This window comes from Amphiura filiformis, chromosome 15 (genome assembly GCF_039555335.1).
Source record: "Amphiura filiformis chromosome 15, Afil_fr2py, whole genome shotgun sequence".
NCBI classification, from domain to species: domain Eukaryota; kingdom Metazoa; phylum Echinodermata; class Ophiuroidea; order Amphilepidida; family Amphiuridae; genus Amphiura; species Amphiura filiformis.
This window is the reverse complement of record NC_092642.1, coordinates 38,424,576-38,443,289: the sequence shown is the minus strand read 5'-3', so window position 1 is coordinate 38,443,289 and position 18,714 is coordinate 38,424,576. Positions and strand designations below refer to the sequence as shown.

Below are 18,714 nucleotides of genomic sequence, written 5' to 3'. Positions count from 1 at the left end.
CTTAGTTTACCCTGAAGTCACACACACAAAGATAATAATTAAAAACACAAAGTCTCAAATTTAGAGATATGTATTTTTATTTGCGAGGCAATAAAGACTTGTTTTTATAATAAGTTAAACTTCCAAGACTTGGCGCCTTCAACACATCTTGTTTCAGTGAGCAAATAAACACTAAGAGAAGAACGAACAGTACTGTTTCTAAGTTTTCCTTACAAATTAGAAAATATCTATTGTGATTTAAAAAAAACCCACCTTTTTCAATCTGCCGGTTGAAAGGGGATCATAAACATTCTTGAATATGAAAAAACAGGGCCTATGATTTTTTTTGTGTGTGTGTGTGTGGGGGGGGTGTCGGAGAAACCCACTGTAAATTACCATTGCAGGATTTTGAATTTTCATTTCAAGACATGGATACAAAAATATAAATAAAAAACCGCATTTCGCATTTGACTTTTTAGGCCTGCTACAGGAAACAAACATGTTATTTTTTTTTGCCTTAACACTTTTAAGTCATAATCCTTAAAATGCCCAAAGTGTTTTCTATTTTATTTGTGACAGAGGCGAATCCATAGAGCGCAGTGATTTAAAGTGCGCTATGCACAGGCATAAACTTACAAGTTTCAGCACTTTACCTATTTCCGTCACATCCCCGCCCACGTAAAAATCACATGTCGTGATGGAATTTGGATCGAAATGGAATGAATGACATTTGACCTAGGTAAAAATCAGTGCTCTTATGCAGAAAAAGTATAGTTTAACCTATCTGTGATGTACAGTTCTCGAGTTATAAGCAAAAACTCTCTATATTTCGTATCTTGAGCCTATATAATTTAACCACAGCCCTCATGGTCATAGCAGTTAATATTCGATAATCCAGTCCATACACCCATAGATGGAGTCGCCCATTCAGGTAACCCCATTTGACATTCACACTCCCTGTGTGGGAGATTAGGGTCATGTCTTCCATAGGTGTATGAATTTCAAATGGAATAGCCCATTGGTATTTCAGTTAGCCACCATCATCATCACCACCATCATCATCACCACCATCATCATCATCACCACCATCATCATCACCATCATCATCATCACCATCACCATCATCACCACCATCATCATCATCATCATCACCATCATCACCACATCATCATCATCACCATCATCATCACCATCATCATCATCACCACCATCATCATCATCATCATCACCATCATCATCACCACCACCATCATCACCACCATCATCATCATCACCAACCATCATCATCATCACCACCATCATCACCATCATCACCACCATCATCATCATCATCATCATCATCACCACCATCATCACCACCACCATCATCATCATCACCACCATCATCATCATCACCATCATCATCACCACCACCACCATCATCACCACCATCATCATCACCACTACTACGGGCAATATCACCACCACTAGCACCACAGGCAACATCGCCATCACAGCCACCATCACCAACAACCTCCACCACCCACCCACCCACCACCACACCAACAACATTCAATGCAGGGCCGGTTGTAGACTTCTCCGTAGTCCACTTGCCCATTTTGCATACTTTGGCTATTACATTTAAGCATAAAACTTTGATTTGTATTAATTGTGTGCAATTGATAGAATTTCACATCTGATCTTTTCAGTCACCGTACTCCCTCTGTTTACTAGCTTCCCAAGATTTTTAACTCGGGCTTTCGCGATTAATAACCTGGTAGATTCTAAAATCAGAATTGTTCAGTATTGAAGTGCCATTATAATTATGCCATTATAATATGTTGCATTCAATAAATATAAGCCTACGTATAGTTTACTGTTATTGTGTTAAGCGCTCCACAGACTCCGAGTATTGTACGTACAATATTGTATGCAACATATCTACGTTATTTAATCTATTGCCATTCTATTTCCAGTAATGTTTAAGTTATAACGAATGTTTAATGACGAAAAATCGATAATAAGTTACATGTAATATCTAGAAGAAATATATTATCGATTTTACGTCATCAAACATTCGTTAGAACTTAAACATTACTGGAAATAGAATGGAAATAGATTAAACAACGTAGATATGTTGCAAACAATATTGTACGTACAATAAAAAGTCTGAATACTGCTTACTGTCACTAATATAATTATAATAAACTTTTTCATAACCATTTATTAGTATTTTGATGTCAGATATAAGTATTATTTCGAGTTCAACTGAATGCGTTCATCATGATTAATAACATTATGTTTATTTATCAAAAATCGACTATGGCACAGTCTAGGCCGGTTGAAGCCCATTCAGTATAGACCTTTTTCCCTCTTTCCCATCATGCACTATTCCAGGGGGTATGTGTGTCGCAAAATACATCATCTCCCCGGGGGAGTACAGACTTATGTTCATTACATTCTGGAATACGGACATTTTGGCTGGTGCCTTCATCACAAAAAAGGAATCCCCGATAATCACGATAATTGCGCGCGCTCACTAATACCTTTCGGAGGCAAAAACAACATTTCTATGCCTTATTGACATGGTGTCGTCACCCAAAAAAGTTTCCTGCTATTGAAACCTAACTTTGTATACATTTTATAGACCTAATGGTGAAAAACTAATGACGGGACACGCAGTGATATTTTGTCGGTGTCCGTTTCACTTTTTTTTCGGAGATGAAAATAAGACGTAAACAAAATCTCTTACACAGATGTTCTGCATCGCTCCGTAACTGCATCACTCGTGTATTCAATAATTGCATAATTAGTAACATCGATGGCCTTTACGATAATCCGCATGGAATCAGTATGCCCATATTAAGACAAAATAATTGCAAAGGACTGGCAAAGACCATCGGATGCACACGATCTATGAGGTTGATGAACTACGTCACGCGTCATACCCCCCTGGAATAGTGCATTGTGGGATAGAGGGGAAAAGGTCAATACACCAGCACCATCGTTTTGATACTGTCACGGTTGAATTACTTTTGAAAGATCATATCTCGCTGGTTACAGAACACGTTTCATTTGAGTCTTTCAAATGCCGGTCACTGCGGTCAGGTATATTTTTGTAAAACTCCAAACTCCAATCACAAGTTGGATTACAGTCATAACTATCTTCACAATCAAAGTAAAATGAACCCCCTTCCGGGATACGCTCAAAATACCAGTCACCAAAAGCTTGTTGTGGAGTCTTTCCATTAACTATGTATCTCTGATAGGGCTCATCAAAAAATGCTTGAGTGTGATCGAAACAAGATGATATAAACATCCCGTTTTTCTTAGATTGGTTTTGTACCTCTTTAGCAAAGTTAATGAATTTTTTGTGAAAATCCATCATGAATGAGATTTGTTCTGGGCACTCTGTGGGATGGCAGTGCATTTGTAGTATATGCCGTATCTGCCATATATCATATCCAGTGTGCATGTAGAAGACTGGTGATTGCACATATTTATAGGCATATTCAGAAAAGAAACACTTCCATCTTGTGTCTTGGGGTTGGTCTTTTACGCAGGCTTCATTGAGGCTGCCTGCAATGCAAGAGTTAAATTAGATATGCGTTTACTGTTTATAGTTAAGGGATCTGAAATGAGCGTTTTGAGCGTTTCGACAGTATTTTTTGTGGGATATGAGAGCACATCAGACATATCGAATTGCATTCTGAATACGAAGAATGTCTTTCTGATATCAAATAATTTTCATTTTTTGAAATTTACGATATAATACAAATTTTATGACAAATTATTAAAATTTGATATTTTTCACATTTTTAATATATAACAGTCCTCGAAGTACATTTTATAAATCTAATGATATATTCTTAAAGTGTATGTAGCTGAGAGGAAAAGCCGACGATCAATTGAAAATTTTGACCTTTCATATTGAAGATATGGATTTTTTCTCCAAAAGACCTAATTTTTGTTGGTGTTTTGGGGAAAAATCCATATCTTCAATACGAAAGGTCAACATTTTCAATTGATCGTCGGCTTTTCATCCCACCTACATACACTTTAAGTATAAATCATCAGATTTATAAAGTTTACTTCAAGTACTGTTAAATATCAAAAATATCAATTTTTAATCATTTGCCATAAAATATGTATTACATTGCGAATGTTAAAAAATCAAAATTATTTGATATCAGAAGGACATTCTTCGTATTCAGAATGCGATTCGATATGTCTGATGTGCTCTAATGTCCCACAATAAATACTGTCCAAACGTTCATAGCCCACCACTTAAGGCAAAGAGTCAAACAAAATAATGATTCCTTTGCTTTTATTTCCTCTCCAGTATGCTCTCATAGCTCTCTCATTGCATATAAGGGTAATTGTTGTACATTGTTATAACTTCTGCTACATATTTACTCTTTTCATGCGGCCGTTGACTGCAGACGACAAGTTTCAAAATGTGTTTAAAATTTCAAAATGTCAGAATTGTAAACTTTATTACCATATTTGGAATAGCGTGAAAAATGCATTAAAATGAGTACAAACAAGCCTAGTATTGGTTCTTGAGATAGCTCTTGATATTTTGAGAAAATATTTCAAAACTTTTTATGAAGTTTGGTCAGTTACCATAGCAACCACATTTCCGGCCGTTTGTCAGTCAATTTTGATGGCTAAACTGCCAAAAACGATCATTTTATGTTGACCTTCGATTTTGAAGAGGTCATATAGGTCAAAAACCTTTGGTTTCAGGAAGTTGTCATGCTTGACCTTTTTGATGTGCACATTCATATCAATGCATTGGTATACTTTTTATTTCAAATATTTTAAATTTCTTTAGAAATTCTATTTTTTATCATGTAAAACTTTTTTGGGTCAAAATTGAACAAAATAATGCATTTCACCCAAAATCAAGATAATTATAAAGACGACAAATTTTGAATATACATGTTACATGTATTCTCCACAGCAAATATGAAGCCTTCATACTATCGAAGTTATATCTGTTAATGATTGGCATTTTTGGTAAAAAAAGGCAAAAAATCACAAAAACTGCATTTTCAACCCAAATATCTCAGCTCACGTCACTTTTCAGAAATGCCAGGCGGATTAATCAGAAAGATGAGACTCTTATGGTTAATTTTAACCCGGCTGACACCTTTGTCTAAAAATGAACGAATTGAAATGAAAGATGCACAAAAACCTTAACTAGAGCAGATAGATCGACGTGGCCTCTCTACTAAAACCCTGGTCGTGTATTTCATAGGGGGGAATGGATATCAATTGTAATAGCCCATTGTATAATATCCAATTGCACCTTAATTTGTAAATCGCCTCTTCATGTACTATAAACATTACCTTTTCTCTCATATTTTTTTATTGAAGATTGTACATATAGGGCCTACTTACCCCAGACTTGTTGTATATTGTAAACACTTTGAGTACACTTTCTGAAGTGGTTAAAATTGAACATGCTCTTAGCGTCCAGAAAGAGACCAGCATCGACAAGACCATGAAAAGGAATGCCATCTGGCAGCAATGTCTTGATATGATCTATGTGAAGTACAACTGCTGAAGCACCAGCTGCTGAGAGATAATGAAATACAAGTGTGTCAATTTTTATTTTATATATATATGCATGTTTGTGTGTTGTCTTGTCACTTTGCCTTTGATAAAGATCCTGCTAGGATCGAAAGCTCAGGCTTTATGAATTTCAAATGGAATTGGCCATATACACACACACCATATTCTTAGTACCATTTGACCTTATTACATATACATACCTGAACCTCCAGTCAAGATAATTCTATCAGCATCTCCCATGCCTCCAGATTGTACAAGGAAATTGATGACTAGGTCTAGAACTAGAGCACCACGGAAGTACAGAGTCTGGTTCTTATATACTACTGGATCGGACACGTTGCCTAAAGAAGAAAAAAATACAATGTTATATAGCTTCCTAGAAAGATCAAATGAAAATCAGACTCTTCAAGGCCTGTGTAGAAAGCATTCTGAGCATGGGTCAGAAACTTGACCATAGACCTATACTATTGAAAATAGAGGACCGACTCGATAGATGCTATCCACAACTGTTGCATCGGGTGTTAAATGTCAGCTGGCAAGACTACATTCCAAACACTACATTGTATGGCAACATCCCCTTGTTATTACTTAGACAATGTCCCTTCTGTTTTTCTGGTCATTGCATTCACACAATTTACCAGTCTGTCTCCTAACTGATTTTCTGGACTCTTCATGATGGGAAACCAAATAGATACAGGCCACATCAATAGCCTGCCTGACAAAGTCAAGAGGGATATTGGCCTAACCATCGAAACAGCTGATGAAAGACAAAAGAGTTTACATGTACTTGATTCTTCCTTTATTCCGCCCACTAGCTTCCTCCATTACACGTACCCGACTGATGATGATCTGACGATGCTAAATTTATATCAGGTATGTGTCTTGAGACTGACTATCATTTCCCGGATGTAGTATTGTAGTGATTAATTTGTAATAGTATTGTAGTGACAAATGGTCATAAAATTCACCATTTTGAAATTTTTGAATTTTTAAACAAATTTTTAAACTTGTCTTTTAAAAATCTGCAGTCGACACCTGCGTGGAAAGAGTTAAATTAACCATGCCATGCAAGTCTATTTTCTTTCTTTACAATCGAGTCTGAATCAAGTTCAAGGGGGTAACATGATTATATCATACCAAAAACTCATCAACAATGAGAAAATTGGGGATGAGGTTGTCGATCGGTCATGAACCTTAAAATCTGAAGGCCACTCCCCCGGGAAGGGAAAGGGGGGGGGGTACTCCCTACAATTGTGTGGCTCTTGGCTGCCTGTATATCAAACCTGAAAATGCTGCACCATCACAGTAGTTCACATGGGCTACGTTCCAATCATGAAAATCTGGGTTCATGTGTGGACAGTCGGAGAGTATCCCCTGCAACACTCTGTGAGTTGGCAGGTACTGTGCAAGAGAGGACCCATAACGTGAGAAGCTTCTATTGTAACAGTCTGGAAGATCCCAACACCAAGCAGCTCCCTGAAGGTGCAACATCCAAGACCTTTGACCTCTGCCCTTTCCTGATATGTGTGAAATAAATGGAAGGTACATGTTGGTAGTTGACAGTAGTCTCCTCATCCGCAACCAGTTTGGTTCTGCTCCCTTAATTTGTGTGGAGAGAGCGGAACCAAACCCCTGGGAACCAAACTGGCTGCTGTGGAGACTAGGTTGATAGCAACAGTATTTGAGTACAGGGTCCCAACATATAAATTGTTATAGCATAACAATGTTTAATTACTGAACAGGTCTTGAAAAAAAAATGAATAAAGTATGTAATATTACAGAGACAGACTACTGGTGGGTGTCACATACTTACGGAAAGTATAATACTTTAATCCTTGTGCGTATAGACGAATCCAATTTCACGCATTCCTACACCTCAATGGCAGCCATAGCTGGGTCCCTGTCGGCTCCATCTCACCTAAAATGTGAAATGATGCGGCCTTGGAGGGTATAAACTGCATTCTATCACCTGTTTCTTTAATAGCTTTTAATTCTTTAATACACCCAATTGGGCAGTCACAACACCAGTTTGGTGTTGCGGGGACCCAACAATGGCCGACCAAATCCTGACCATGACTTGGCTCGTTGGATTCGTCTATAATTGCCAAGAAAATTTACTTGTTAAAGCAGTACAATTTTGTGATATAAATTTCCCTACAGGGACCTTCATATCCTATCATTTAGGTTTATAACCTGATGATTACACTGTAAATTGGCCAGAACACATGGAACGCGTTCATTAATGTAACGGTTTTTTAACACATGACACGTGTTCAACTTATTTAGAGAACACTAGTGTGAACACCTGAGATGTGAACACATGACACATGTGTAATAAGTGTTCTAAAATATTTCAGAACATCAGTGACATAAGACACAAGACATAAGGAAATTTTGACCACGTGTCAAGTGTTCAAAAGGTGTTACATATGTGTTCTAAGTTTTGAAAATGTTGTCTTGTTATTCAAAATCAAATATTAATGTAACAATGTTTCCTTTTTGTGATAGTGCTAGATAAGGAGACACTATTTAAGGCCAATTTTAGTATGGCTATGCAGACATCTTTTCATAACTAATCTTGGCAACAGAGACAGAAAACTAGTGTCAAGTGTTCTATGACTTTTTTACAGTGTAAAGAGCAGATGATTTTCATTCTGTCAGTGGGTGAACCAAACTTGCCTGGTTATCAAATTAATCAGTGACATGGTTATCTCTGAATGCTATATTGTGGAACTAATAAGAGTGGCTCATTTTATACATGCAACTTTAATTATTCACCTTTTCTGAAGTAATAAGTTGGCACTGTCCCGTCCAAACAAAATGCACCATTCTTATTGGCCAGTTCTGTAGGGATTCGAACCAGAGTCACTGGGTCACTTAAGACGCATAAGTATGATAAGATGAGATATAATGTGCATGCGATGGTTAACACTCCAATAATGGGCAAACAGCATGAACAGTAACGTTGACATTTCTTGCCTTTGGCTGTATTGATATCTACATCCGAGTCAAGACAGCGATGTTTATGGAGTGCTTTGGGTTTCTTGTTGAGCATCTCATAATCATATTTTTGATCAAGGTCCGTCCGGGTGTCCGTCATTTTGTGTGCCATACTAGTTTATCTTGAGATTAATAACAGTTAGCAGGCAGTGTGGTAGTGAGATCTGTTATAGTCCCTGCAAAGTTGTGAGAAAAGAATATTGGACCATTCCATTTAAAATCCACACTACCCCTGTGGAAGATTTTGGAAATATTTTCCACAGGGGGAGTATGTTTTTCAAATGTAATTGGTCGGGGTTAATCAGTTCGAAACCCATACTCCCTCTGTATTATGGCTTTACCTATATCTTCCACAACTGGAGTGAGTATTTCAAATAGAAGTTACCAAATTCTCTATTCTATTCGAAACTTATACTCCCTCTGAAGAAGACGTTAGCTAAATCTTCCACAGGGGTAGTGTGGATTTTAAATGGAATAGCCCATTAGCCCAGTGCCCGGGGGGGGTCACTCCCATTGTGGCCTGTACACCATCCGCGATAATCAACTTTTGAAAAGCACCCTAAACAAGGATTTAACCCTTGGCTAAAACGACACCCTAAACAGGGATTTCATTCCTAACATCAAATTTCATACCCTAAATTTCATTTCCGCGTAGGGCCTATTTAGCAATTGCAATTTTGCTACCCTTTTTTCCAATTTTTCATGTTTTTGACACCCTAAACGCAATACGCGCGTATCGTGCCTACCCACGAAAAACGACCCTTTTTACGCGTTTTCATTATCGCGGATGGTGTACAGGCCACAATGGGAGTGACCCCCCGGGGCCCAGTGATAGAAGTGTCCCTTCCATTACTCTTTGGACCCATTTTATAGTCTCAATAGTTAACAATAACAAAACTAGTGGCAAATGGTGGTCATAGACCACAAACCTAGCTGGGGTATGTTGGTGTTTTGGAGGTATCTGACCCCTGCAAAATGTTCCAAAAATATTCCCCTGGTTATGAGGTTTGTTGTCACTGAGTTTGAGTCCCATACTCCTTACAGATGTCCAGGAAATGCAATGTTAAGATTTGACCCCAGATGACCTTTGACCTGACCCCTGCAAAATGTTCAAAATATTTTTTTCTGGTCATCAAGTTTGTTGTCACCGAGTTTGAGCACTGTATCCCTTACAGAAGTCCAGAATATACTTTTCTAAGATTTGACCGCTGCGTGACCTTTGACCTGACCCCTGCAAAATCTTCCCCTGGTCATGAGATTTGTTGTCACTGAGTTTGAGCCCCATACCCCTTGCAGATATCCAGAAAATGAAATTATAAGATTTGACCCCAGGTAACCTTTGACCTGACCCCTGCAAAGTGTTCCAAAATGTTCCCCAGAGCATTAAGTTTGTTGTTACCAAGTTTGAGCCCTGTACCCTTTACAGATGTCCGGGAAATGCATTTTTAAAAATTGACCTGTACATGACCTTTGACCTGACCCCTGCAAAATGCTCCCCTGGTCATGAGATTCATTGTCACCGAGTTTGAGCCCCATACCCCTTACAGATGTCCAGATAATGCAATTGTATGATTTGACCCCCTTAATGACCTTTGACCCCAATTCTGTATGCAAGTTATAGGCGAGTGGTATAGCTGATGCATATATGCAAATGACATCATTGTACTATATAATATGTGGCAGAAGAAGCATTTTGAAGTTATGGGCACTGGGTATAGCCGATGCACATGTGTAAGTGACGTCATTGTGCTATGTAATATGTGGCAGAAGCATTTTGAAGGTATTTGGTTATATACCGGAAATTCCCCCTTAATGACCTTTGACTCCAATTCTGTTTGCACCCTATGGGCACTGGATATAGCCGATACATATGTGCAAGTTACGTAATTGTAGTGTGTAACATGTAGGAGGAGGAGCATTTTGAAATTTGTTGCCAGAAAGAAGAAAGAAGAGGAATCGGATAGAAAAACAGTACCTAACTCGAGGGGTTGTTAACCCCCCAGCTAGGTAAGAAGAACTAGTGGCAAATGGTGGTCATAGACCACAAACCTAGCTGGGCGTGTTGGTATTGTGGAGGTATCTGACCCCTGCAAAGTGTTCCAAAATGTTCCCCTGGTCATGAGGTTTGTTGTCACCGAGATTGAGTCCCGTACCCCTTACAGATAGATGTCCAGAAAATGCATTTCTAAAATTTGAACGCTACATGACCTTTGACCTGACCCCTGCAAAATGTTGACCTCGTCATGAGATTTGTTATCACTGAGTTTGAGCCTCATACCCCTTACAGATGTCCAGATAATGAAATTATAAGATTTGACCCCAGATAACCTTTGACCTGACCCCTGTAAAGTGTTCCAAAATGTTCCCCTGGTCATTAAGTTTGTTGACACCAAGTTTTGAGCCTCGTACCCCCTACATATATGTTCAGAAAATGGATTTCTAAAATTTGATCTCTGCATGACCTTTGACCTGACCCCTGCAAAATCCTGGTCATGAGATTTGTTCTCACTGAGTTTGAGCCCCACACCCCTTACAGATGTCTAGATAATGCAATTATAAGATTTTACCCCCTTAATGACATTTGACCCCAATTCTGTATGCAAGTTATAGGCGTGTGGTATAGCCAATGCATATATGCAAATTACATCATTGTACTATATAATATGTGGCAGAAGAAGCATTTTGAAGGTATTTGGTTAAATACCGAAAATGCCCCCTTAATGACCTTTGACCCAAATTATGTTCAGACCCTATGGGCACTGGATATAGCCGATACATATGTGCAAGCGACGTAATTGTAGGGTGTAACATGTAGGAGGAGAAGCAATTTGAAGTTATTGCCAGAAAGAAGAAGCAGAAGAAAGATCGGATAGCAAAACAGTACCTAGCTCGGGGGGTTGTAAACCCCCAGCTAGGTAAAGAAAGATCCGATAGCAAAACAGTACCTAGCTCGGGGTTGTAAACCCCCCAGCTAATGATCGCAATGCATTGTTGTGTTTTCATATATTGACATAATTGTGCTTTTGAGTATTGTGTGACCCAGATAGGTTTTTAAATTGTCCTTCTTTTGTGTGCGAAATCAAAAATCACTGATATCTACTTATCAAGCACATTGAATACCACAAGATATGTGGGATATCCATGGATGGCGAATTGCAACTTGAATAACTCTTCGAGGTGTAGCTTAGGCCAAGTAAAAAAATAATTTGTCTCCCTCCTCACTTTCTGGGATCAGTCCGGTTTTTTTGGGTTTTTTTCAATTTTCATATTAGTTTTTAATACTTCATTATTATGTTCATGTTGACAAACAAGTTTATTAGTATATAAGCATGAATCACTTGTAAATGTTTCCATGGTTTCTGTGGATCTGACAGCTCCCTCACAATCTGAAGTTTAAAAAAAAGGGCCTCATCCTTTTCCTGGCTGATGCTGGAAACTGTTAATAATGTTAGTTTTATGTGAAAACTGTAAATAACCACTTACTATGTGTATTGAACAAATCAAACAAATAGGACAGCAACCTGATATTTATAGCAAGAAATGAACTTCATTCTGTAATTAATTTAAGAGCATCCTCCAAATCTCTAGATTAAAGCTTGCTATCTACTGAAGATAATAATATGGTGAAAATGTTATTTACCTAAGAGAGTAACCTATAACAGCTTGATATCTACTGAAGATAGTAATATGATGAAAATGTTATTTACCTAAGAGAGAAACTTATAACAGCTTGATACCTATATACTGAAGATAGTAATATGATGAAAATGTTATTTACCTAAGAGAGTAACTTATAACAACTTGATATCTACTGAAGATAGTAATATGGTGAAAATGTTATTTACCTTAGAGAGTAACTTATAACAGCTTGATATCTACTGAAGATAGTAATATGGTGAAAATGTTATTTACCTTAGAGAGTAACTTATAACAGCTTGATATCTACTGAAGATAGTAATATGATGAAAATGTTATATACCTAAGAGAGTAACCTATAACAGCTTGATATCTACTGAAGATAGTAATATGGTGAAAATGTTATTTACTTAAGAGAGTAACTTATAACAGCTTGATATCTACTGAAGATAGTAATATGGTGAAAATGTTATTTACTTAAGGGTAGACTAGGTATTGTTGGTCGAAGCAGATTTTCGTTATCTAAATCAATATATTATTGAAAAATAACACTTTGATGTTTTGCAAAAGTTCATTCTACAAATCATACTTTGAAAACCTGCTTGATTTATTGTTGATAATAAGTTATGTACGTTTTACAAAAGTGTTGTTGTTTCAGCCTTCTTTACAACATAACTCAAGAACTACAGGACATGTATAGCTGTGATATTTGAATTCTTCTACACACTCGCTATGAAATGATCAATGCAATTATTGCCACAGCTCACTACCATTCGCAAGATGCTGTGAACTACCAAATCGCAACAGTTTTATTATATCAGCTTGATATCTACTGAAGATAGCAATAAGATGAACATGGTATTTACTTAAGATAGTAACTTTTATCATTGTTTACTTCATTAATATATTCTGGTTCATTGATTGGTTAAACGTGGATCACATGACCAAAATAGTTCTACCATCAGTACTCTCATCCGTAAATAATACCTCTACATGTGGTTCAAAAACACCTTTACCCCAATTTCAAAGGTTGATTTCTCACAGTTGAAAATCTGATTCATGTTTTTGTTACTTATCCTAAAGGAACATTTTTTAAAAAGTATTTGGTGAAAAATTGATTGAGAAAGAATGCAAATTACGAATGTGGCGCCAGTTTTCAGGTAAAGGGTTAAAATAATGTTTGTCCACACGTAAGCCTATGGGAATTGTTATCTGTGGTGCAAGTTCGAACTTACGTGAATAAAATTTGATACTCACAAACACATCATACTCATCTGGCAAGTCCACCCCAAGGATAAACAACCTAAAGACAAGCAAAGCAGCATCGTTTACGCGATTCAGTGTCAAGACAGTGGATGCGAAGAGCTGTAGGCCTACATAGGGGAGACTAAACAAACGCTTGCTAAACGCATGTACCAGCATAGACGAGCCAGCACTGGTTGCGGTGACTCAGCCGTCTATACGCATTTGGACATTACAAAGCATTCTTTTGATAACAAGGATGTGAAAATCTTGGACAGAGAAAGCAGATGGTTTGAGAGAGGGGTCAAAGAAGCGATTTACGTGAAACGGGAGGAGCCTTCACTTAACAGAGGAGGCGGCCTACGTCACAACTTGGCCGGGGCCTACAGTTCAACGATCAGGAAGATACCTCTCAGGTTGAACTCAAAGGTGGTGACCTGTGATACTACAACATCCGTTTCACAGGTCAATGAACTTTTGCCGCCAAAACATCAGTAGGGCTGATGATGCGTTCAGGATTGGACGTGAAAATTTCCCACTCAAAAATAGTAAGTCCAGTTGACTAGATTATAGTTTAATATTAATACAATTTTGAACTTAGATTTTTTTCTCATATCCTAGTTGCTTCCAATGATCGCTATTTGTGCAATTTGTGCAATTTGTGCAATTGGTGGAAAGGGCTTTAACGTGCCGACTAGGCCTATAGGCCTATAAGCAATTATGACATTGATCGCCAAGTCCCTTCCAGCCGTCAGCAATTTGTGCAATTTATGCAATTTTGAACTTAGATTTTTTTTCTCATATCCTAGTTGCTTCCAATGATCGCTATTTGTGCAATTTGTGCAATTGGTGAAGGCTTTAACGTGCCGACTATATTATACAAATATTGACTGCTATGAGGGGCATGGTTAAAATTATAGGCCCAAGGTGATCTCAAAACCATGACTATGCCCCGAGGCGTAGCCGAGGGGCATAGTCATGGTTTTGAGATCATCTTAAGATTCTTGTCATCTGTTTGGTTAAAAGCATCGATTTTGGGAAGAGAAATTAATAGTTTCAATGCGAACGGCACACAGATTACAATCTGCGATTTCTGCGTAATTATAGCGCGTGAAAATTAACGCGTGCGTAATATCATTTTACGCTGGGAAAAACGCGCAGTTTGATCGCGACGCACGTGACCGGTCCATAGTTCATTTCCATGGACCGGTCCATAGTTCATTTTGCGGACATAGTTAATTCAATGACTGCACTTTCAACCAATCAGATGACAGGAATGTATATATGAGGTATAGGCCTATAATAGCAATTATGACATCCAGCGCGAGCCCGGAAAAGTTGAGTGTAACCGTATGGTTGACGGATTGTTTTTGCTTATAAATATCCTCGTACGTATCATTCTTCCTTAAATTTTCTTTCTACCAATTGCACAAATAGCGCTTACTGGACGCAACTCAGATATTGTCCTCATTGCTTTTATAAATTGCATAAATTGCAACACCTGTGGATATTTCTACAATTTGTAAAAATTGCTTACGTACATGGCTATTTGTACAAATTGCACACTCTCTTGCAACTGTAGGCAATTTGTGCAATTGACTGACATAAATGACACAAATTGCAACACCTGTGGCTATTTATGCAATTTGTAAAAATTGCTTACATACGTTGCTATTTGTGCAATTTGTACAAATTGCACACTTTCCTGCAACTGTAGGCTATTCGTGCAATTTACTGACATAAATTCCACAAATTGCAACACCTGTGGCTATTTATGCAATTTGTCCGACATAGATTGCATCAATTGCAACTATCTGTGGCTATTTATGCAATTTGTGAAAGTTGCTTAAGCAACTGGCTATTTGTGCAATTTGTGCTATTTATACAAATTGCACACTTTCTTGCAATTGAAGGCTATTTGTGCAATGACCAATCCGGCGCCTTAATATGTAGGCCTACCATTCGCAAGATGCTGTGAACTACCAAATCGCAACAGTTTAAGATAGTTTTAAAATAACCTTAAATACACGCCTATAATTATTATACTAGCGGGTACCCGCGCTTCGCGCGGGCCCCCGCTAGATGAGTAAATGGGAGCGGTTAGTAAACGGAAGCGGTTAGTATATATAAACGATGAAAATGGTAGTGGCAATTGGTATCGCTTTTAACAGCTCAATTATTACGCGGTTAGTGATGGTAGGCCTACCAGGCCTACCATTTTTTGCCTCTACATTGCAAACGACTTCCTTAGCATAAAATCTGTTGCGTAATTTTTGTATCAAACACCCTTTTTACTTATTTTTTCTTTGTCTTTCCCTTTTTTCTTTCAGTTTCTCTCTCTCTCTCTTTCCTGCGTTCCATTTCTCTTTCTTTTTTTTTCTTTTTCACTTTCTTTCTCTCTATCTCTGTCTTCTTTCTTTCTCTCTTTCTTTCTTTCTTTCTTTCTTTCTGTATATGTCTATTTTTTCTTTGTCTTTCCTTTTCTTTCTTTTCGTTTGTCTCTCCCTTTCTCTTTCTTACTTTCCCGATGTTTCTTTCTTTCTTTTCTTCTTTCTTTCTTTCTTTCTGTCTTTCTTTCCCTCTTTCCTTCCCCTTTTTACTTATTTTTTTTCTTTGTTTTTCCTTTTTTCTTTCAGTTTCTCTCTCTCTCTTTCCTGCGTTCCATTTCTCTCTTTCTTTTTCTTGCTTGTTCACTTTTTCTTTCTCTCTTTCTCTCTCTTCTTTCTTTCTTTCTTTCTTTCTTTCTTTCTTTCTTTCTTTCTTTCTTTCTTTCTTTCTGTCTGTCTTTTTTTCTTTGTCTTTCCCTTTCTTTCTTTTCGTTTCTCTCTCCCTTTCTCTTTCTTGCTCTCCCGTTGTTTCTCTTTCTTTCTTTCTTTCCATTTTTTCTTCCCTCTCTCCTTCCCCTTTTTACTTTTTACTTTTTTTTTTTTTCCCTTTTTTCTTTCAGTTTCTCTCTCTCGCTTTCATGCGTTCCATTTTCTCTTTCTTTTTCTTACTTGTTCACTTTCTTTCTCTCTCTCTTCTTTCTTTCTGTCTGTCTATTTTTTCTTTTTTTTTTTCTATCTTTCTTTGTTTCGCTTTCTCTTTCTTTTTCTTGCTTTCCCGTTGTTTCTCTTTCTTTCTTTCTTTCCCTCTTTCTTTCCCTCTTTCCTGCCCTCATTCCTTCCCCTTTTCGCGAGGGCCCCGCTAGATGAGTAAACAGGAGCGGTTAGTAAACGGTAGCAGTTAGCATAAACGATGGAAATGGTAATCATGGCAATTGGTATCGATTCAACAGCTCAATACTAATATTAGTACGCGGTCAGTGATGTGGTACCATTTGTTGCCTCGATATCTTTTGCGTAATTTTTGTACCAAACACCCTTTTGACTTTTGTCTGTCCTTTTTTCTTTCAGTTTCTCTCTCTATCTATTTTATTGCTTTCCCGTTATTTCGTTCCATTTCTCTCTATTTCATTTTCTTGCTTGTTCGCTTTCTTTCTTTCTTTCTTTCTTTCTTTTAAATTTGTTTCTGTTTCATCAAGTAGGCCTATAATAGCAACATTGGGTTTCAAGATATCCCCCCATATTTTGATAAGGGCAATGGTCCATATACAATCACCCCCAAGAAAGTTGACACCTGTAGGCCTATATACATGTGGGTTTCTGACAATATCAACCTCATATTTGGCCAAACTAAAAAGTGCCCATTTTTGCGGTCTTCGTGCGAATTTGTTCCACTTTTGCATCAGATAAAATACCATCTTCATTATGGCCATAAATTATTCTGTCGCCAAACGGTGCAGGATTCACTGTAGGCCTATTTCAAGAAATTGAAACGGACCCTACCTATCCCCATATCAAAAGAAATCTACGCCACTGTTAATGTTGCCAAAAGGTGCTGGATTCACTATTATAATATGCCTACTTCAAGTTCAAGAAATGTTTTTCATATCTCTACCCCCCCAAAAAAAAAAAGAAATCTACGCCATTGTGGCATTGAGATATCATAGTGTTTCGTTGCGGTTACCATGCTAATAATGCTCCACCCTCCCCATCGAAATTCATCACAACATGACAAACGAATAAACTCAAATTATACTTCCAATATTATAGGCCTACCTTGAATTTAAAATCTTCGGAAAATTATCACAAAATAAGTTACCAACAGTCATCGTAAACGAATGCAGCTGATTTATTAGCGGTTGCGGTTACCATGCTAATATAATAATGCCCACTCTCCATCGAAAGTCACCACGAACGGATAAACTATGATCACTTTCAAAAAGATCACTTAAAATTTTTCGAAAATCATCTGTGTAGCGGTTGCAGCATGAAATATCCGCCGTGAGCAGTGTGTTTGTCTTGAACATGCGCGTATAGGATACGCGTATTTTAAAGCTTGTCCGTAGCAACGAAGCAACGCGTGCGGGTTCACCATTGGTTGATCTACCAAATAAATCCAAATAATTCTTTGTATTTATTAATTTATCTTTCTATCTATGCATTTACCATTCATCCGGAAATGCTAGAACTTATTTGTTTATCTATTTATTAATTTATAATTTATCTATAATCTCTGAGATGATTTATCTATAATCTTCAAAGCATCGATTAGTATCGATTATCGGCAAGTTCCTCTTTAATAGTATAGATACCTCATATATAGATTCCTGTCATCTGATTGGTTGAATGTGCAGTCATGGAATTAACTATGCCCTCAAAATGAACTATGGACCGGTCCATGGAAATGAACTATGGACCGGTCACGTGCGTCCCGAACAAACTGTGCAATCGCAACATCCACGTATCCATTCGGTATATAAAACAAATATTGACTGCTTTATTCGGGACATGGTTAAGATTATAGGCCCGCTGTGATCTCAAAACCATGCTATGACCCTCGGCTGCGCCTCGGGTCATAGCATGGTTTTGAGATCACCTTGGGCCTATAATTCCATGTCTCTCATAGCAGTCAATATTTGTATACTGTTATACTTACATGATAAGGCTGTACGTACATGCTGGACACGTTTAGATACCAATTCAACCACTGATCATAGTTTGAAATACATCCGGAAATACAGCATACTTTAGTATTAACCATGATGTATCTGCTTGTATCTTAAGGCCAAACATATAGCACGTACAGCAACATAACAATATTGTGACCTTGTCCTTTACGTAATGCACTTAGGGGCTGTGCAATAATTATGAGCCCTGGGGAGGGTAATTTTTTTTTTTTTTTTGGGGGAGCAATTTTTGGCCAGCCGAGGGGGGGGCAAGCGACTTTTGGCACGCATTCATCATGTTCATGGGG

The 18,714-nt window shown here is 37.7% G+C and overlaps 1 protein-coding gene across 1 annotated transcript; it reads right to left on the bottom strand.

Annotated features, from left to right (window-relative positions):
• Positions 1-2,204: 2,204 nt before the first annotated feature.
• LOC140171603 (uncharacterized) lies at positions 2,205-18,537 on the bottom strand. The gene is made up of 6 exons (XM_072194887.1): positions 18,397-18,537; positions 8,317-8,714; positions 6,822-7,055; positions 5,739-5,879; positions 5,365-5,538; positions 2,205-3,537 (listed from the first exon to the last, which is right to left on the bottom strand). Exons 2-6 carry the CDS (start codon positions 8,648-8,650, stop codon positions 3,002-3,004), a joined length of 1,419 nt encoding a protein of 472 aa, XP_072050988.1. The 5' UTR covers positions 8,651-8,714; positions 18,397-18,537; the 3' UTR covers positions 2,205-3,001.
• Positions 18,538-18,714: the final 177 nt, after the last annotated feature.